Source organism: Lepidothrix coronata, unplaced genomic scaffold, assembly GCF_001604755.1.
Source record: "Lepidothrix coronata isolate B3197 unplaced genomic scaffold, Lepidothrix_coronata-1.0 Scaffold3, whole genome shotgun sequence".
NCBI lineage: Eukaryota > Metazoa > Chordata > Aves > Passeriformes > Pipridae > Lepidothrix > Lepidothrix coronata.
Window position 1 is genome coordinate 4,548,421 of NW_016690183.1, and position 20,152 is coordinate 4,568,572.

Consider the following 20,152-nt stretch of genomic DNA (forward strand, 5'->3'; position numbering starts at 1 on the left):
TTGCATTTCTGAGGCCAGCCCACCCCCACAGCAGCAATTACTACCTGAGAGGTAACATCTCAGCTGACACCATCAGTCTGGGAACTCATGCTGGGGCTCTGCAGATACCTTCACACCCCAGGGAAGTTTCACTAGCTCAGGCTTGACACTCATGCCTCTTTTCCGAGTGTAGGGGGCTGCTGGTCCTGTCAGGATAAACGCAGGCTCCTGGAGGCCTCTCTAGCCTCTGAACATAACCCAAACCAAATGTCTTCCCGGGGTCAGAAAGCTCACTCCATCTTTTTCCTCCCATCCCTATGAGCCTCTAATGTTTTCTAGATCCCACAGGAGAGGAATCATCTGCGCTGAAAAGCTGCAAGGAGGCCAGCACCTATCTTGACTGTAGGCAATGGAAACCTCTCAAGACACTTATGCCATTTTCTGGGTATTTTGCTGTCTGAGGCTTTGGAGGAGCACATAAGGGCTGGAGAGCTTTTCTCAATCACTTTCTGCCAGCACTCCTCCTTGCTTTTAACACTTGTCTTGCGCTGGGAGTGGCTTTGGGATGGGAATTGTCTGCTTCCATGGAAGAACGATAGAGGAAATGTTGGAAGAAGGTCAGTACCAGCTCCAAAGCCAGTTCATTCATTTTCTACAAAAAAGGAAGAGCATTCTTTTCATGGGAAAAATTCAGATGAAATCCTCTGTCCCTTGCAGTATTTAAGCAAAACTCACCTTGAGCAGGTTGTGGTCACTTGCACTTGAATCCCTCTCTGGCTTCTCCCTCTTGCAAATTGACTTCCTCTTTCATCCTTCCTTCCTTTAAAGGATGCTAAGCAATGACAAGATACTTCTAACAAGACAACTTCATTTAAGACTGTATTATTATAATTTGTCTCTTGAAAGTGGCCCTTCTTGTTTGCTGTGTCACTTCTCTTCTTTAGAGAACCAAGAAAAGTGAGAACAAAAGCACTGCCTGCTTGTAGGATGGAGCAGTTACTGACACTCTGTCCTAGTTAGAACAGCTGGGACCAATTCATCACTGGATGGGTGTAGCCCAAAACTGTGTATTCTATAGCCTTCCATGCCATTTTCCCAGAAACTGTTGTCAGTAGAGGCCTGCAAGGTGGGGAGGGGATGTTCCTCAGCACCCTCATACCCTTTTATGGACTGAGCATCCTCATACCCTTTTATGGAATTCCCCGCTCTGAGGGAAGGACTAAACATCCTTTTATGGAATTCCCTGCTCTGAGGGGAGGACTGAACATTCCTGCCTGAACTGGAGAGTATATAAACCTGGAGTTTTGGAACCTTTTTACCACTTGTGGGATCCAGAGGAAGACTGCAGCTCACTGCTCTCAACCAGACTGCAGCTCACCGCTCTCAACCAGACTGAGACCACCACTTCTGACCAGACTGCAACAGCTCTCTCACCAGCAGGTTTTTCCCCTCTCCCTTTACTTTGGACCCGAGGAGGGGGGCAAGGAACACCACTTGTTCATGCCCCAGGGTGCTGGGTTATACCTTTGGGTTTTGTGGGTTAAGACCAACTGTTTGCTTGTATAAATGTACTTATTGTATTATTTTAATAAATTGTTATTCTGATTTATAATCTCTCTTTTGAGTTGAGTTCATTTCCCCTGCTGGTTAACTTTTAAACCAGCACACACTCCACAATTAAAAAGCTATTAAAAACATAAAGTAGTGAAGCATCAAGCTTGGAATATAAGAAAGTTTTACAAACTCAAGTTACTGACTGAATAGCTTAATATAATTAATGTCTTTTATCATGAAGAAATTACTAGCATTCTAAGCCTGTATGAATTCATGTTTTATAAAAACAAACAAAAGCCATTCCAATGATTCAGTTTTCACCTGTCCTTTATAATCCTCACTGAAGAATCAGGGTCATAACTCCTATTAAGATGCCTTTGAGGTACTGGAGCATGTCCAGAGAAGGGTACCGAAGCTGGTGAAGGGTGTCTAGAGAATAAGTCATATAAGGTGCAGTTGAGAGAGCTGGGATTGTTTAGCCTGGAGAAAAGGAGGCTCAGGAGAGACCTTATTGCTCTCTACAACTATCTGAAAGTAGTTTGTAGCAAGGTGAGGGTCAGCTTCTTCTCCAAGGCAACTACTGACAGGACAAGAAGAAATAGCCTCAAGTTGTGCCAGGTTGGACATCAGGAAGAATCTCTTCACTGAAAGGGTGGATAAGCATTGGATGGGCTGCCCAGGGAAGTGGGAGAGTCATCATCCCTGAAGTGTTCAAGAAACTACTGGATGTGGCAGCTAGTGCTATCGTTTAGTTGACATGGTAGTGTTCAGTCAAAGGTTGGACTCGATCTTGAAGGTCTTTTCCAACTTTAATGATTCTATGATTCTAAGTACTTTCTATAGTGGAGAAATGTAATTATTGCTTGGAATAGAAAGACAAATAATTCCTTGCTTAAAACTTTCATGATTGTATCAGAGCAGGTAAGCTACATCAGATACCTTTGCAGATATCCAACCTTGCAGATATTTCCAAAATATATGTTGCTTCTGTTGCTATACTCCTTGCCTTATAAATACATATGGATAGCTTCATTGTTGCAGCCTCACCAAAAAAACAAACAAAAAAGGACAAAAATTAAAGGGAGTAATAACAAAACTAAGACTTAAAAGTCTTGAATCAGAGCCAACACAACTGGAAACACCAATAATTCAACTTTCTCAAGTAACATATACACGCTGAAAATGACCCAAACACAGTCTCTTTACATCAGGTATTTGTTTTTATAGACACAATTTACTTCCGTATGAGTTTTCCATCTCAATATTGGAAAATATGGCATCAGTTTTAACACAAACGCTAATCATGCAAATAATTTCATATTCTTATTTTCAAGGACCAGTGTCATGAGTTGCACAAACCAGACATGGTGTGAAGCACCCCTTCCTTTTGTTCGCTTCCTACAATAGACAGCAGGAGAGCAGAAAAATTTCACTGCCACTCCTAATCCACTCAGCTGATTTACTAGACACCTTCCCAAGCTACTGAGCTAGGCAGCCATCTTGGAAAAAAACTTATTTTGTTGTCATCATTTGAAATAATGTTTTCATTTATTCCAAGATACATAAAGCTCTCCCTTCCAAAGGCATGAGACATCATTTCCTGGCATGATGTGGGCAACAGTCTTTTGCATTCAACAACAGGACAAGTAAATAGGAACAAAATAACTGGGAAGCAAGCTGGCTAGATGAACTCCTTCATCTCACTGCACATACATGTATACATGTGCTCATGCACACACATATCTCACACTACTAAATCGTGGCTGAATGCGTATTAACAGAGAGATTGTTTTTTAATTATTACGGTAATTACTGTGGTGGTTTGACCCTGGCTGAATGACAGGTGCCCACCAAAGCCACTCTATCACTGCCCTTCTCAACTGGACAGGGGAGAGAAAATATAATGTAAGGTCCATGAGATAAGGACAAGGAGAGATCACTCATTGATTACCATCACAGGAAAAACAGACTCAACTCGGGGAAATTAACTGAATTTATTACCAATCAAAATCAGAGCACGATAATGAGAAGTGAAACAAATTTTAACAAAACCTTTCCCCCACCCCTCCCTCCTTCCTGGGCTCTACCTCCTTCTCCTGGAGAGCCACAGGGAGACAGAAAATGGGGGTTACAGTCAGTTCATCACATTGTTTCTGCTGTTCTGTCCTCTTCAGGTAGAGGAGTCCTTCTTCTGCTCCAGTATGGGATCCCTCCAACAAGAGACAGTTCTTCATGAACTGCTCCAGTGTAGATACCTTCCATGGGAGTCCCTTCCTTCAAGAACAGGCTGCTCCAGTGTAAGTCCCCAAGAGGGTCACAAGTCCTACCAGGAAATGTGCTCTAGCATGGGCTCCTTTCTCCATGCGTCTTCAGGTCCCTGCCAGGAGCCTGCCCCAGCACGGACTTCCCATGAGTTCACAGACTTCTTTTGGGCATCCACCTGCTCTGACGTGGGGCTCCTCTACGGGCTAGAGGTGGATCTCTGCACCCCCCTGGACCTCCACGGGCTGCAGGAGGACAACCTCCTTCACCATGTTCATCATGGGCTGCAGGGGAAACTCAGCTCTGCTGCCTGGATCACCTCCTCCCCTTCCTTCTTTGCTGACCTTGGGGTCTGCATAGTTGTTTCCCTCACATATTCTTACACCTCTTCTCTGGCCACAACTACATTTGCACAATAACTTTTTTTCTTTCTTAAATACATTAATACAGAGGTGTTACTACCACCTCTGACTGGCTCAGCCTTGGCCAGCAGTGGGTCTGTCTTGGAGCCAGCTGGCATTTGCTCTGTGAGAAAATGGGGGAAGCTTTCCAACAGCTTCTGACAGAAGCCACTCCTATAGCCCCACCTACTACCAGAACCTTGCTACACAAACCCAATATAGTTATATGCATTTTTATTCTACAACAAAAACATATCTTCAAAACACCAAAAATTAAAAGCAGAAACAAAAGATAAGTGGCACTTATCTTTTGGATAATATATGCCCACATATACTGTAAGACAATCTTTTGTGTATAAGGCTTCAATTATAATGAATATTGGTGTATTCAACTGCAACACAGCTATTTGATCTTAGTGTTACAAGATAATATATATTAAGAAATGCTTAAATTCATAACAAATTCAGAAAATAAATTCAAGTGTCATCAACTACACATAGTTTGATGAAAAAGTAAATTAAAAACCTCACAAATAATTGAAAAAAACCCCCAAACTCACAATTAAAACCAAACTGGATGAGAAAACACAATCAATAAAATCCAGCCTTACCCTGCCCTCCTGCTCTTCTGTCCTTCACTGTTAGTAATTTTCAAGTGTAAATAATAACATTAAGTAACAACAATAATAATGAGCTTGGCACTGGGTATTTTCCTGGAATTAAAAAACCTTAGCTCAACATACAATTCCCAACAACCAAAGCCAAATCTGAAACCCCAGGAAATGCCTTTTACAAACACACACAGGTTTGGGGGTTTTGGTCTTTCAGAAACTCAAACACAGTGTGCATTAGGATATTTTCCTGGAAAAACCTTATGACATCATAAATACCTTGTAACCCAGGAACAATGCAGAAATGCAGAGGTGTAATCCATTACCTACAGCACTGGGATATTGAAACAGGCTTATTTAACATATATATATCCTGTTTTTAAAAGGAAAGCTTAGCAATTCACTGTAAGGCTTTAAGAGGTGCCACACTACTTTATAGAGCATCTTTTTAGTTCACTCTTCCTTTTCCCTTGCTCAGTGGAAAGCACTGTTTCTGCAGATTGTTATGGCCAAAAGTGAAGTGCAAGTTTTCTGGCCTCCTCCCAAACGCAGGCTGCAAAAGCGCTGCTGGCTGGGAATGCGCAGGGCTCGGCATCCCCTGCAGCCTGATTGGGTGGGGGGTTGCAATGAAGAGAAGGCCCCCTGCTTGTCCTCCGAGCCTGCAATGAAGCCAGTTGAAATGCTTCTCACTCGTCCTCCCTGCTGTGCTCAATACCTCTGGTTTTGATGAAATGCCACAGGAAGATCTCTCACAAAATAAAAGAAACCATAACCAGATTTGGGGCCTTCTTCAGAGAGAGTTTAATGCACCTGCTTCTGCTAAAAGGAACACAGACTAATGTTAAACCCAGGGAAAGGAAAGCTTGTGATTTCTTAAGAAGCTCTGGCCCCCCCTTGGATTTTCAGCTAAACACTCTTCACATCTTTACTCACGTTTTTGACTGTGCAGCTGGTTTTTTTAAGTCTTTCTATAGCAAAACTGTGGTTGACTTCAGAGAGGCTACAACTTAAGTATGCCTACAGGACCATGTCTTGTGCTTAATAAGATTAATTAAAGAGGGTTTTGTTTTTATCTTATCAGGTTCACAGGAGAAATCCAAACAACCAGGTGAAAGAGAGCAATTGGCACTATTTCCAGCCACAGAGCACTATGACTATAATATCCCACAGGACTAAGCAATGCAAATACATACATATATACACACGCATATATAATATATATGTTTATATATACTATGAAGATATATATATTTGTTTAAAATTCTATTGGATTTTCCTCTCAGGGTGTCATTTATCTTCTGACAGCTGCCTGTTTTAAAAGTCACTAAAAGAAACTTCTGAAAAGGGAACTGACCTTTCATACCTGAAACTCAATAAACTTTAAGCTTCAAGTTACAACAAAAACAAACCCCCATTTCTTGTTGCAACAAAAGCCACTGAAAGCTGTGCAAATAAATTCTTATTTAAGTCTTTTGTAGAAGATATCAAAGGTTGGATAATTTTAAGCTTCATCCTAAGAACACAGAAGACGAACCCTTTCCCACAGATTTCTCACCTCAAACATCGGCAAGTCTCTGTCCACTGAGTTTAAGTGCAAAACTTGATAATGGAGAGAGATACTGGGACACAGGAAAGGCACTGGTGATTTTTCCATAGGGACAGCATACCCTTCAATTAAGCACATCCAAGATCAAGTGTATTGAGCTCACTGTATACTGGGCTCTACCCTCTGTGAAGGGTTTTTACCTTTCTTCTATTAATGCAGTTTATCAAGATAACAGTCTAGATTGCAGTAGTTGGATCTCAGCAACAGAGGCAGATGAATCCCTTTTCCAAAGCCCTCTCCCATTACTTGGCACTACTGCAACCATGGCAGTGGCTCCCAGCGCTGTGCAGCTCCTGAAAATGTGCAGAGAGAAGCAGCTTGCCTGGTGGGCCATGCAGGGACTGAAATAGAATGGGCAACTGCTGCCTGTGGCTAGGGGAGTCCTTCTACACCCCTTGAAGAAGTATCATAAGTTCAGGACTTTGGATTTCCTTTTCTCTTCCCACCTGGACAGAAGCCAGGACCTCTGCTGGTGCCCAGCCATGGTGAAATACCACCTTGGGTGGTACACCACCAGGTAGGTCAGGATTCACTGTAAATAGGCTTTGCTATAGCATAAGCTGCCTTCTAAAACTCTACAGAAAGTTCATCTTACATGACTGTATTCATCCATACAACTGGAACTGTGTTCCAGTTAATCAGTGTGTGTAAAATATTTAAAATGTAAGCACAGAAGAAAAAAAAAATGACTACAGCAATCTTTTAAAAGAGCATGCGTCAAGCTTTGGTTTTTTTCCAGTGCAAAGGAATGGAAAGTCTCCCACTGACTTCAGCAGGAGCTGGGCCAGACCCCGAAAATCTTCATATAAAATTTCCATTAAGAAGTTGTGCATTGGCATAAGGCATTTCTGTTTTATCCCCTGCCTTTTTCCTCCTGATAAATTGCACACTTGCAGCACATAATGTCTGAAAATGAAGCTCATAATAAAAAGATAATTCTCTGAGGCTTGCAACTGTGTAGTCAAAATTGAACACTAAAAGAATTAACATGTATAAGAAATCATATGGGTTTTTTTATTATACAATGAGTTAAGAGGTTTATAATAATTTACACCTATAATAAAACAGGACAAATAATGGCACAATTTCATTGGTTCAATAGACCAAATAAATCCTACAGTTCGCAACAGTTGTATTGCTGTTTTAAATATTGCTCTTATTGTGTTTTGCACAGCTAAGCAAAGCTCCAGCAAAGAAACAAATGACTGTGAAAAGCAGGAACAAACAGACAGAATGTACAGCTCCCATTTTGCACAATTATTTTCACATTATTCGTACTCAGACAGCTATTACAGCCAGCAGTTTTTTGCAAAAAGCTTGTATTACAACACCTTTATCTTATAACGAACTTCTGCTAATGAAAACATCCAAGTATTTCAATCTAAATGAAAACAGACGAAAACTCAAAATCACTTCACTCCATGTGGGTGAAATTAAAAGCACTCTTGACCTCCGATTTAGTGGTGTGCCCTGGCCACAACCCAAACTTGCACCAGGACATGAGCAAGCCAGGACATGGCTTGTATCTTGGTTTCAACAAGGAGTAAGTCCAGGAGTCCAGTTCAGGAGATGACCAGGACTGCTGAGTGCAGTGTGGTATCACTCAAACTAGAGGTACCCTTTGTATTTCAGTGCCATTTGGCATCTTAGCAGTTTCCAAACCAGTCTCCCTCCACCTCTTAATACCTCAAACAAACTGTCTTTCATTAGTGCACCACAAATAACAGAAATGTCTCTTATACAGAAATACAAAGGGTGTAATCTACACACATCAAACCCATACAAGAAAAAATCTCATTAAATAGCCTGAAAGAAATTCAAGTCCAGCATAACCAAAATCAACCTCCAAATGACTCAACAGTGTGCACCAGGCCACCCCCTGTACATACATCTTGTAATTAAATTGGCTTAAAGTTAAAAGAATTGTTCACAGTGAGACTGGCCTTTCTTACCTTTTGCCACATTTTGATGAAGAAGAGCTCCCCAGAAAAATTGAAGAAAACATTGGTGTCATAGGCATCATCCCCAATGTTAGAGATGAAAATGTTAAGCGAGATGTTCCTCACTGCTCCCAGGGCCAGGTAGGCAGTTCTGTCATCAACACTGTAGGCAGAAACAGTTACACTGGTTTAACTCCGGTCAACTTTCACATACGCCGTACTGGGAATGAACAGCTCCTGACTCCTGGTTCTGACACTGTCTTTTGGAACTGTAAGAAAACCCTGTGATCCTCATGTGGAACTATTTCACATGACCTATTTTTAGTGATAACAAATTAGTTGAAAACTGTAAAGTAAGTGAACAGAGAAAATGTAACGAACAAGATATTATGCCTGCATTCAAATACACAAGTTTGTCTCTCAAAGGTTCATATTTATTGTAACATTCTAGCAACGCTGTGAAAAATCTTCTTTGAGTTATGCTATTGACAGAAAAAATGGAAATGAGGATCAAATAAAATCCAGAAACTGGTGTAAATTAAAAGAATGTGTAGAAATTGCAACAAATGTTCACTAAATGTGACTAATCTTTCTTCAGATGTTTATGCTGGATCTAACACGGTGAGTCACCTTCAACAAGGGGAATACCAAGGGGATGGTTCAATTAAACTAACTGCTATACATCGCAAATCAACACATTATTGCAATATGGCATCACAGATTATGAACAAACACAGACATGCACTCATAGAGGCAAATATAAACATTCATTGCACATTTATTATTTGTTATTTAATCCTTCTAGGCTGTCCAGAAGATGAGCTAACAAGTAGGAATAAAGGCTAAAGATAAATCACAAGAAAATACAGTATCAATGCACAGAACTGCAGGTCTTGGATGTGACAGTACAGTAAAAGATAATACGGTATACCAGGTATTTATGTAAAAATTAGCAAAAATAGCCAAATACGAAATTTGCTACAGTCATCATAACTGGAATCTAAGACCATTCATACATTCTGGAGAAAGAGAGACAGTGTCACAGAGAAAACACTGAGTGGCTAGTCAGAAAAGGGCGAAGACCTCAAGTTGCACAGCAGGGAGATGCTCTCCATTATTTCTTCTAGGGTACAGTCATCCCAAAAGTATGAAGGAACCACATTTCATTCATCTCAACAAGGCATGTCAAACAATTTAAGAAACATAATCCAGCAATGAGCTTTTGTTTATATTTTATTGTATGAGAACTACAAAGCTGCCAACATTCTCAACATGACCCTCATAACCTTGCTCACATACAGGAAGAGAGGCTAAAAACAAAAACAAATTCAAAAAAGAAAAAGAAAAGTAAAGGAAGACAAGAAGGGGGAAAATATATTAAAAAAATCAGTTAATTGCACAGAACAGTACCATCTCATAACAAACAAAAAATGAAGAGAGTAAAAGAACTCAGTAGACTGCAAATGTATATATACATTATATATAGGCAAACACATTTGTACACACATACATACAGACACATGAAGGATATCAAGCTATCAGTGTTTGCATGGAAAGAAAAAAAATGTTTAAAATTCAGAAGAACTAAGTACTTGCAGCTTTGATTCACATGGCCTAGACTTGCAGGTAGTAAGCAATTCTGAAATTCAGGCTCCAAATTTTCTCACTACAGTGGTAATACACATCAAATGTAAATAGAAATATTTAATCTTTTTCTCGTAAGTGATTAAGAAAAGAAAACAAATTTCAGGATAAAAAAAATATCGCTTTTGCATGCTTTAATGCTCTTTGTTAATGTCCAAACCACAGCATTGCACTATGGTCAGCAAGAGAAGAAAGACCAGCTGAGAAAGACAAACTGAAAAGACCTGCAATTTTCATTTCTCCACCCTCCAAGATGCTGGTGTTTTTATTAACCTGGGTTAGTAGAGGCATAATCTGCATTCCAAATGGTATGCAGGGACATTTTTCTCTATTTCCTGCACCAGGGTGAATTTTTTCAAAAACTGAGAAAGCATTCAGCACTTTTTCTCAGCCTGTGAAGTCCATAGATAGGGCAAAGAATGTGACAGGGTTGCACTTATCCTGTTAGTCTGGGTCACTGACTTTCCCTTTTATATTAGGAACCTTTCTTTCCTTACCACAAATCAGCATCTATATGGATAAATCACCACTACTGTTCAGTGGACAGTGGAAGATACAACTGTGGTAAGTTAAAATGGGTAATGCTTAAAACAACTCAAGTTCAATCTGTCCTCCACCTCCATCAGATGAAATTAAAGAACCCCACCTTTTGCTTGTAAATCAGTAAAAGCTGAGTCAACAAACACTGGTGCTATGACAGAGTCAAACAGATTTCTACCTTCACCAATCAGCATTGGTCTTTGCAGTTACTAAAGTACATATTAATTTTATCTTCACAGAATCTTTACATCAACCCTGAATACCTTTCTTCTGTTGGCTTTTTATCACAGGCTCCAGAGTTAACTGAACTTTAGGAGGAAACTTGCAAATACTTAAACCTCAAGGGCCAATGAAAGGCTGAAACCCTCAGTTGATCTGGGAATTCATTTGATATTTCAGTGCAAAACTGAGGGCAGTAGCCCCAAAACCAAATATAAAACAAATAAAATTTTTAAACAACCCCACTACAGTATAGCATTTTACATACTATAATATAAACTATAGTATTTTACATTGCTTGGTTATATTTCTTCTCATCACGTGTGTTAAAGGTCAACTCTCTCTGCAAAGTTCACAGTCAATTTAGATTAAGTACTGAGCCAAATGCTCAAGATACAATGGCTTATTCTGCATTAACTAGCTGCTGCCATCCCCTTCTTAGACTGAAGTCTATGCTAGTAAAGGCTCAAAGAGACCTCATGCAGCTGATGACCACAGCCTACATGAGGTGCATTAAGCCAGCTGTGGCAAACTATCTCTGGGGCCATCAGATCATTTCATTAATGATCTTTTCCTCTACTTTTTAATCTATTTCTACCCTCAGTAGTATATAAATGAAGTGATGGAAAAATGTAAATGAGAATTTGAGGAGTGATCAACCAAGGTTCTGTGTCAGCAGAGCACATTTTAGGAGTAATATCATAACAATATTGCTCTCCATGAAGACTGAGTAACAATGTGCTAATGTTTCCCCTTAAGAAGGGAGTAAATGTCCCATATGGAAAAAGTGTTTACTGTGGTGAGCCCTGGGCCAAGGCAATGGAATTGCTTGTGCCAGTACCCTTCTGGCACAGAGCTACTGTCTCTAGCACTTCAGTTCCCATATATATATTACAATTCAGGAATATGGCACAGAGCCTTATCTTTTCCATATTTTCAACACTTTAACATTAAAAATGAATGCATTTGAGTAGTAAACAAGGGGGAGGGATTTGGGGGGATGGAAACTGGGGGAAGACACAGATGACAGACCACTCTTTGTTATGGTATAGAAACAACAGTGATTTCTAGCTACAGGTAGTTACCATATAGTCAAAGCTTCTCTGGAATTTGTCTTTTTTTCCCCAAATGTGGTTTCTTCACATAAATTCCCCTTAAATACACAACAGATACAACTCCCAGCCACCTGTATCTTCAAACTTTTAAGTAAAAAGGACAGAACAGGGCACAACATCCACACAAAAATACACTCATAATAACCCTACAGAAATTTGGTGCCTTTTATTATTATCAGTAATTTCAACTGCACTCAGATGTTCACAACCCTTTATAAACAGAACTGAAGAATCAATGGGGAAAAAACCATCTCTGTTTTCACACAATGTTTACTCCAGGGAGCAGCTTTTGGCTTGAATGGAGCTACTCTGGTTTATGAAACTGATACAAGCAAGATGAGGTACAACATCTACAGAAGCTTTAATCTAATCTTTCACCCTTGCAGGCACATATAGAAACTAACATCTTTAATAACCACAAGCTATCCTTGGAATCAGTGGTACTGTCTCTCCATGTGTGTGTAAGACAGCATCCTAGGGTTGGAATGCAAACAAAAACTAGTTACTAGAGTGTAGTGGTTTGAACCAGGTTTTCCCCCTGAAGCTAAGAAAATGGTAAAACCCCAGGGGGTGGTAACCCCTGGAAGTTTTGAAGTTTTCTCCAATCTGCGCTCCTGCGAAATGTAAACATACCACAAGCAAATGGAAGAGAAGGTTAGTTGTAGTTTGGTGGTAGAAGTGGTAGCCATGTTCTGAGGCCATGAGGAGCAGAGGGCAGGAGCCCCCTGGGGGGGCTTTGGCATCCCAGCCACCAGCGGGGGGGCTGCAGGAACTTGGAACAGTGTTAAACTGGACTATGTGTCTGTAGCTGTGAGCTGGGAGATGTTTCTTCACTGTGAGCAGCAGCAGCAGCAGTGGCGGCAGAAGCAACACTGGCCGGAGAAGGTGGCAGAGAGCCAGGAGAGATAAGACCAAGCAGCAACAAAGGTATGCAGCACCAAAGACAGAGCTCCTGCAAGGAGAGAGAGAGAGAGAAAGCAGCAGAGAGACAGAGTTTTGGGGGTAAGAACTGAACCAGACCTCCCAAACTCCTTGGAGACCCCTCACGTCCTAGAAGGGAGGGATGAACCGTGACATGCACTGCAGAGAGGAGCTGAGAAGCTCAGAGCATCCTGGGAAGCTGGACCGGGACGGAGAGGAATGCAGAGGGGGGTGACCTTGGCCATCCCCACCCCCCCTCGCCACTGTTGCCACGGTGGCAGCCTGAGACAGAGCACAGGAGCTCTGGTAGAACTCTTGAAGCAAAGGCTTTCAACTGAATGTTGCTCAAGATGTTCTGACTCAGGGGTGAACCCCCCTGAGGAAGGGACTTTCACGAAGATGCCCCTGCACTTTGTGATATGCCTGTGGTGAAGCAAGTTTTGTCCCTGCTGGCAGTCCACAGGTGAGGCCTTTGCTTGGCGTCGAAGGAGAGCCAAGAGGGGTGAAAGGAGACCCCCTTGTGTCTTGAAAGACCCTCGTTTGGAGACGACGGGCCAAGGGGCTTGGAGATCCCCTTGTGTGTATTGAGAAGAGATCCAGCTACAACAATCCAACTATCAGCTGCATGCATGTGAAGAGGACAGATGACTGCTGCCTTAGAGACATTGCTGCTCTGAAGAAGGGATCTGTCCTTCTTCCCTCCTGGACTTTTACTTGGAGGGGAGAAGAGATCTGATCCATTGTAAATACTTATGTCATGGTAGAGATAGTTGTGATCATTTGTATGATGTATTATAATATTTATTTGTACAGTCATTGTAATATATTCCCTTTCCCCATTTTGAGTCTGCTGTGTTTTGTCTGGAAAACCCATCTCACACTAGGTTGAGATGTGGAAGGGGGCTTAGACTAGGGAATTAGATTTTGGGGATCTCAAACCATGACATAGAGTTAGAAAGAAATGCAAAAGACAAACTGGAGATGAAAGATGAATTGTAGATGAAAGTTGTATATATCAGCCTAACGTGAAAGAAAAAATCCCTCTATATTTTCCTTATTTGTTAAAATATTTGAAAAGCTCTGTTAAAATAGGTGATTGTTGACTATAGATCTGGCCCTGAAATTTGATGCTGAATCAGTAGCACTTCATAACATACTGATTCCAGATAAATAATATAGTCATCATGCAAACCCATGTATTTACCATGGTATAATATGCAATTTAAAAAGCATATTCAGCTAAGCATTGATGAGAGAGAAAAAGATCGATGCCATTCCAGGAATCACTTTCAGAGGTCAATAAAAGGCAGTTAAGCTGAGATGAAATGTTAGAAATAGTACAGGTTTGTTACTTAAGGTAATTTGTTTTGCAGTAGCAGGTGTTATACACCAAGAGTAAGTTATGTCTAAATGTCAAACATGAAAAGCAACATATACCCATATCAGCACATTTCCTCTACAGCTCATACAAAACCAGCAAGAGGAATTACCTAGAGGTCTGTGAAGAACCTCAGGCTTACCAGATTTTGCAATTTCAGGATGTAATACAGAAAAAGTTCACAGAGCTGCATCACAAAAGAGGATGTATATACGTATGTATATAAGCATAGGCTTCTGACAGATAAAACCTCCATTCTGAATCGTTGGTCTGAACACTTTCAGACTCTCTTCAGTACTAGCCATATAGTTCAAGACTCAACAATTCAATCCGTCCCACAACAACCAGTGAAGAATGATTTGGATATTGCCACCGCTTTGGGAGAAACTCATACAGAAGGTGAAAATTGGCAAGGCAACTGGGGTTGATGGAATTCCACCTGAAATCTGGAAACATGGGGGCCATGCACTCCATGCTAAATTTCAGGAGTTTGTGGTGTGCTGTTGGGAACTAGGTGAACTACCATCAGACCTTCGTGATGCAGTCATCATCATTTTGTATAAGAAGAAAGGAGTTAAATCAGATTGCTCAAATTACCGTGGTATTACTCTGCTCTCCATTGCAGGCAAAATCCTGGCAAGAATACTTTTGAACAGATTAATACCCGCTATAGCAGAAGGAATTCTACCTGAAAGCCAATGTGGTTTCAGAGCCAACAGGAGTACCACAGACATGGTATTTGTTCTCAGACAACTGCAAGAGAAGTGTAGGGAACAGAACAAAGGTCTCTATGTAACCTTTACTGACCTCACCAAGGCTTTCGATACTGTGAGCAGAAGAGGTCTATGGCAGATTTTGGAACATTTAGGTTGTCCCCCCAAGTTCCTCAAAATGATCATCTCACTCTACGAGGATCAGCACGGCCAAGTCAGATATGGCAATGCACTTTCTGAGCCCTTTCTAATAAAGAATGGTGTGAAACAAGGCTGCGTTCTCGCTCCTACCCTATTCACAGTCTTTTTCAGCATGATGCTCCAAAGGGCCACGGCAGACCTCGAGGATCAGGATGGTATCTACATTCGATATCGTACTGATGGAAGCCTGTTCAACCTAAAGTGACTGAAGGCCCACACCAAGACCTTAAACCATCTTGTCCGGGAACTGCTTTATGCTGATGACACCGCCCTTGTTGCCCACACAGAAGCAGCTCTGCAGCGTTTAACATCCTGCTTTGCAGATGCTGCTGAGCTCTTTGGTCTGGAAGTCAGTCTAAAGAAGACAGAACTTCTCCATCAACCTGCACCTCAGGAAGTCTTTCATCATCCCCATATCACCATTGGCCAATCAGAGCTCAAATCAGTCCAGCAGATTAAGTACCTGTCCTAGTTAAAACAACTGGGACCGATTCATCTCTGGATGGGTGTAGCCCAAAACTGTGTATTCTATGGCCCTCCATGCCACTTCCCAGAAACTGTTGTCGGGGAGGGGGGGGGCCTGCGAGGTGGGGGGATGTTCCTGTCCTCATACCCTTTTATGGAATTCCCCGCTCTGAGAGAGGGATTGAGCATTCCCGCCTGAACTGGAGAATATATAAACCTGGAGTTTCAGAACATTGCCACCACTCGTGGGATCCAGAGGAAGACTGCAGCTCACCGCTCTCAACCAGACTGAGACCACCACCCTCAACTGGACTGCAATCACCACTATTGACCAGACTGCAACAACTCTCCCACCAGCAGGTTTTTCCCCTCACTTTGGACTCGATGGGGGGGGGAGGGGGCCCCAAGGAACACCACTTTGTTCATGCCCCAGGGTGCTGGGTTATACGTTTGGGTTTTGTGGGTTAAAACCAATTGCTTGTCTGTATAATTGTACTTATTGCATATTTTAATAAATTGTTATTCTGATTTATAATCTCTCTTTTGAGTTGAGTTCATTTCCCCTGCTGGTTAACTTTTAAACCAGCACAGTACCTAGGCAGCCTCATCTCCTCGGATGGTAAGACCGACTGAGAGATAGACAACAGGTTAGCAAAGGCATATAGTGCTTTTTGAAAACTCCATAAAAGAGTATGGTATAATAAACACTTGAAGAAAAGTACAAAGATCAGTGTTTACAAGCCATAGTACTGTTCACTCTCTTATACGTTTTGGAATCATGGGTCATCTACCGCCACCACCTGCGACTCCTAGAACACTTCCATCAACGCTGTCTCCGTTCAATCCTAAACATCCACTGGTCAGATTATGTGACCAATACATCTGTTCTTGAACAAGCAGCAGTCACAAGTATTGAGGCCATGTTGCTGAGAACACAGCTGCGATGGGCAGGACACGTGTCCAGGATGAAGGACCACCGCCTCCCGAAGATCTTGCTCTATGGTGAACTTGCCACTGGCTGCCGCAAGAGAGGAGCCCTGAAGAAAAGATACAAGGACTCCCTGAAACAACATCTCAGCCTTGGCCATATTGCTCATCATAACTGGTCTACTCTGGCCTCAAATCGGGAGGCCTGGAGACACACCATCTATAACGCTGCTGCTTCCTTTGAGAAAGCATGCAGAATCACTCTCGAGGAGAAAAGGCAGCGCAGAAAGAATCGTGCCTTGCAGAATATACCACCTAAGGAGTCTTTCTGCTGTGCCTTTTGCAATCAGACATGTCTCTCTCATATTGGCCTTATTAGCCACCAGCGCGCTTGTAACAAATGTGGATAGAGCCTTTCCCAAATCTTCATTCGCGAAGCCTAGCCATGATAAGCATACACACGCACATATGCATCAGGCAAGATGTATTCTGCAAATACAAAACAAAAGTGCATCTGCTTCTTATTGTGGTCTGTATATTATCAAGAACTTCCACCTCTGGAGGTAGCTGATATATGACAGTGCTTCCTGAGGTTAAGCTTTTGTTCTGTTAGCTTTTTACTTCAGTTGCTAGAGTAAGAAACCATATAGTGACTTCAACTATCTTAGGTCCAGAAAATACTGATGTTGAGATGTTCACAAGAAGGGCCAGGTTACACAATAGCTCAGCAATGAATTCAACTTGTATGAAAGAACATCTCTTTAGGAGTCTAGTTTAAAATAAACAACGCAATCCTACTCCAGTAGTCAAGTGATTCTTACAAAATAAAACCAGTATTTAAGAAGGGACAAGACTGGCTTGTACAGTATCCCTGACTATAATCACCAGTGGCCTGCTATTAGAAAATAGAGACTGGGAATCTTGTTCTTGTACGAGATGTGGACTACTCTGGTTTATTACCACACAGCACTTGATAGTTCTATTACCATCCATATGGGTTCTATCACCGTATGTTCAAAAGAAACGGGACTGTCCACTGCTATCAAACTGGACTTATTTATTTATTTTATGACAGATTTACAAAGCTCTGAGCACAACTAACCAACAAACCAAGAAACTTTCTCCATCCCCATTTACCCTCAACAATGGAAAATATTCACTCATTCCTTCAGATGATGCTCTCACTGCAACTTGTACTACATCTTGATTAATTGCGGGCTTTGCTGAACAGCCCTTTCAGGAAACCGCAAATCCAGTCCTGGATGAGCTACAACAGAGTTTTCCATGTGCCTCACAAACTCAGCATTCAATACTTTAACAACTGTCTGTAAGTAAAAGATAAATAAAAGTAAATATAAATGAGAAATCAGAATTCTGCTTCCTAGATTCTCCAAAAAGACTAAATTCCAAACAGAATTACAAATATCCTAATATACATGAAATGGTAATAAGCAGTTTTTCATTGCATCCTTTGCAGTGTAGCAAATTACTTTTAAATAATATTAAACTATGCTATAATTTAGGAAAAAAATTACAGTGTGAAACGTGGTATGACTTTTTGAGAAAAAAGCAAACCATCTTCTCATATCCATCTTCCCAATGTTTTAACATTCTTCTCTCCCTGGAACTTCTTTGGTAGTTTAAAAGATCACCAGCTAGGACAGCACTGGGGGATGACCAGTGGGCACCACTTCAGTCATGGCTCTGTATGCAGAGCCCTAGGAGTTGGGAATATCAATGTCGGCACACACAGCTTTATACACACAGGGCTTTGACTGTCAAGACCTCTCCTCTAGAACTAGAAATGCTTAGCATTGGTTTAACCATAACATTTGCTAATCTTTCTTTGGTTGTTTTTTGTAAAGCAGATATGAGCTCCATCTGTGCAGCTTTGCTACTTAGGATAAATAGAAGGTCAAAAATAGTGTTGAAAAAAGTGTTTGTTTAATGAAAGATAAAATAAGTGAAAACAAATGCTTCATCTACTATGAATGAAGAGGAAGGGAAAAACAGATAGTATCAGAGCATGTAATTAGCTTCACATGAAAGGATATTGTGTTTCATCATCATGACTGTTTTGTTAAGACACATTTCAGGGGCATAAAAACTCAATGGGCATACTGTGAAACATGAGGCCTCTCTGGAAACAAACCCCTGCTGTGTGATCAAAGGAAGGTAAGTACTGAGGTGTAAGCATAGTCAAATTTATTGAATATTTTGCTTCCCCACATTAAACCACAGTCTTTAAACCATCTTTTCTCCATGGCTTTGCAAAAGTCTGTGATCAGTGACAACCTTTACTAATGTTTTTTTATAAAACATTATTATGTTAATTAGATACATTCAAAAAGTTTTGAACTTTCTGATAAAAATTTTATTTTATTGCTCCTTCCTTCAGAACACACTGATTTTCTGCACTATTACAGCACTAACCTATGTTATGTGTCGTTACATCTTGTGCTGGTGAAAAGCAAATTGGACAAAGCTGTCATAACACGTTGTTATCTATGATTTCTGAATTCCTTCATCTCAGGTTTTGTAATAATTTGACAAGTCAGTATGAAACTGCTGAGATTTATTTTTCAAGTCCAGGTGCCTAATATCTGACGACGCACCCAGTGAACCAGAGGGAGTCCTTCCACTGATTTTAATAGATCCAGGAGCATATTCATCCTTGTATCTATACACAGCACTTGCAAAACAAGCGGTTTTGCAGTTGCATAGCTAGTTCCTATGCAAAATTATTCACTCTTCACTAATACAAATAATATGCTTATAAACTCCAGACTTGTAAGCTCAGAGTCTGAGGGAATCACAGGGGGATGATGAACACTCTGCCTTGTCTTTTCAGAGAGACTTGGGCTAGCTACTGCAATACTACATCCCAGGACATCACATTTCATCATCATGGCCAGGCTTCACGAACGAAGATTTGGGAAGGGCTCTACCCACGTTTGTTGCAAGTGCGTTGGTGGCTGAAAAGGCCAATACAAGATAGGCATGTCCGGTTGCAAAAGGCACAGCAGAAAGACTCCTTAGGTGGTATATTCTGCAAGGCACGATTCTTTCTGCGTTGCCTTTTCTCCTCAAGGGTGATCCTGCGCGTTTTCTCAAAAGCAGCAGCGTTATAGATGGTGTGTCTCCAGGTCTCCCGACTGGAGGTCAGAGTAGACCAGTGATGTTGATCAATATGGCCAAGGCTGAGATGTTGTTTCAGGGAGTCCTTGTATCTTTTCTTCAGGGCTCCCCTCTTGCGGTAGCCGGTGGCAAGTTCACCATAAAGCAAGATCTTCAGGAGGCGGTGGTCCTTCATCCTGGACACGTGCCCTGCCCAACGCAGCTGTGTTCTCAGCAACATGGCCTCTATACTTGTGACTGCTGCTTGTTCAAGAACAGATGTATTGGTCACATAATCTGACCAGTGGATGTTTAGGATTGAACGGAGACAGCGTTGATGGAAGTGTTCTAGGAGTCGCAGGTGGTGGCGGTAGATGACCCATGATTCCAAAACGTATAAGAGAGTGAACAGTACTATGGCTCTGTAAACACTGATCTTTGTACTTTTCTTCAGGTGTTTGTTTCGCCAAATTGTTTTATGAAGCTTTCCGAAAGCACTGTATGCCTTTGCTAACCTGTTGTCTGTCTCCCCGTCAATCTTACCATCCGAGGAGATGAG

The 20,152-nt window shown here is 41.4% G+C and overlaps 1 protein-coding gene across 1 annotated transcript in view; it reads right to left on the reverse strand.

Moving 5' to 3' along the window:
* The window catches only part of ITGA9 (integrin subunit alpha 9), a 225,011-nt gene that overhangs the window by 63,820 nt on the left and 141,039 nt on the right, over window positions 1-20,152 (reverse strand). The window contains exon 18 of the mRNA XM_017822886.1: window positions 8,366-8,516. Within this exon, the coding sequence (XP_017678375.1) occupies window positions 8,366-8,516 (151 nt within the window). The remainder of the gene's footprint in view (window positions 1-8,365; window positions 8,517-20,152) is intronic.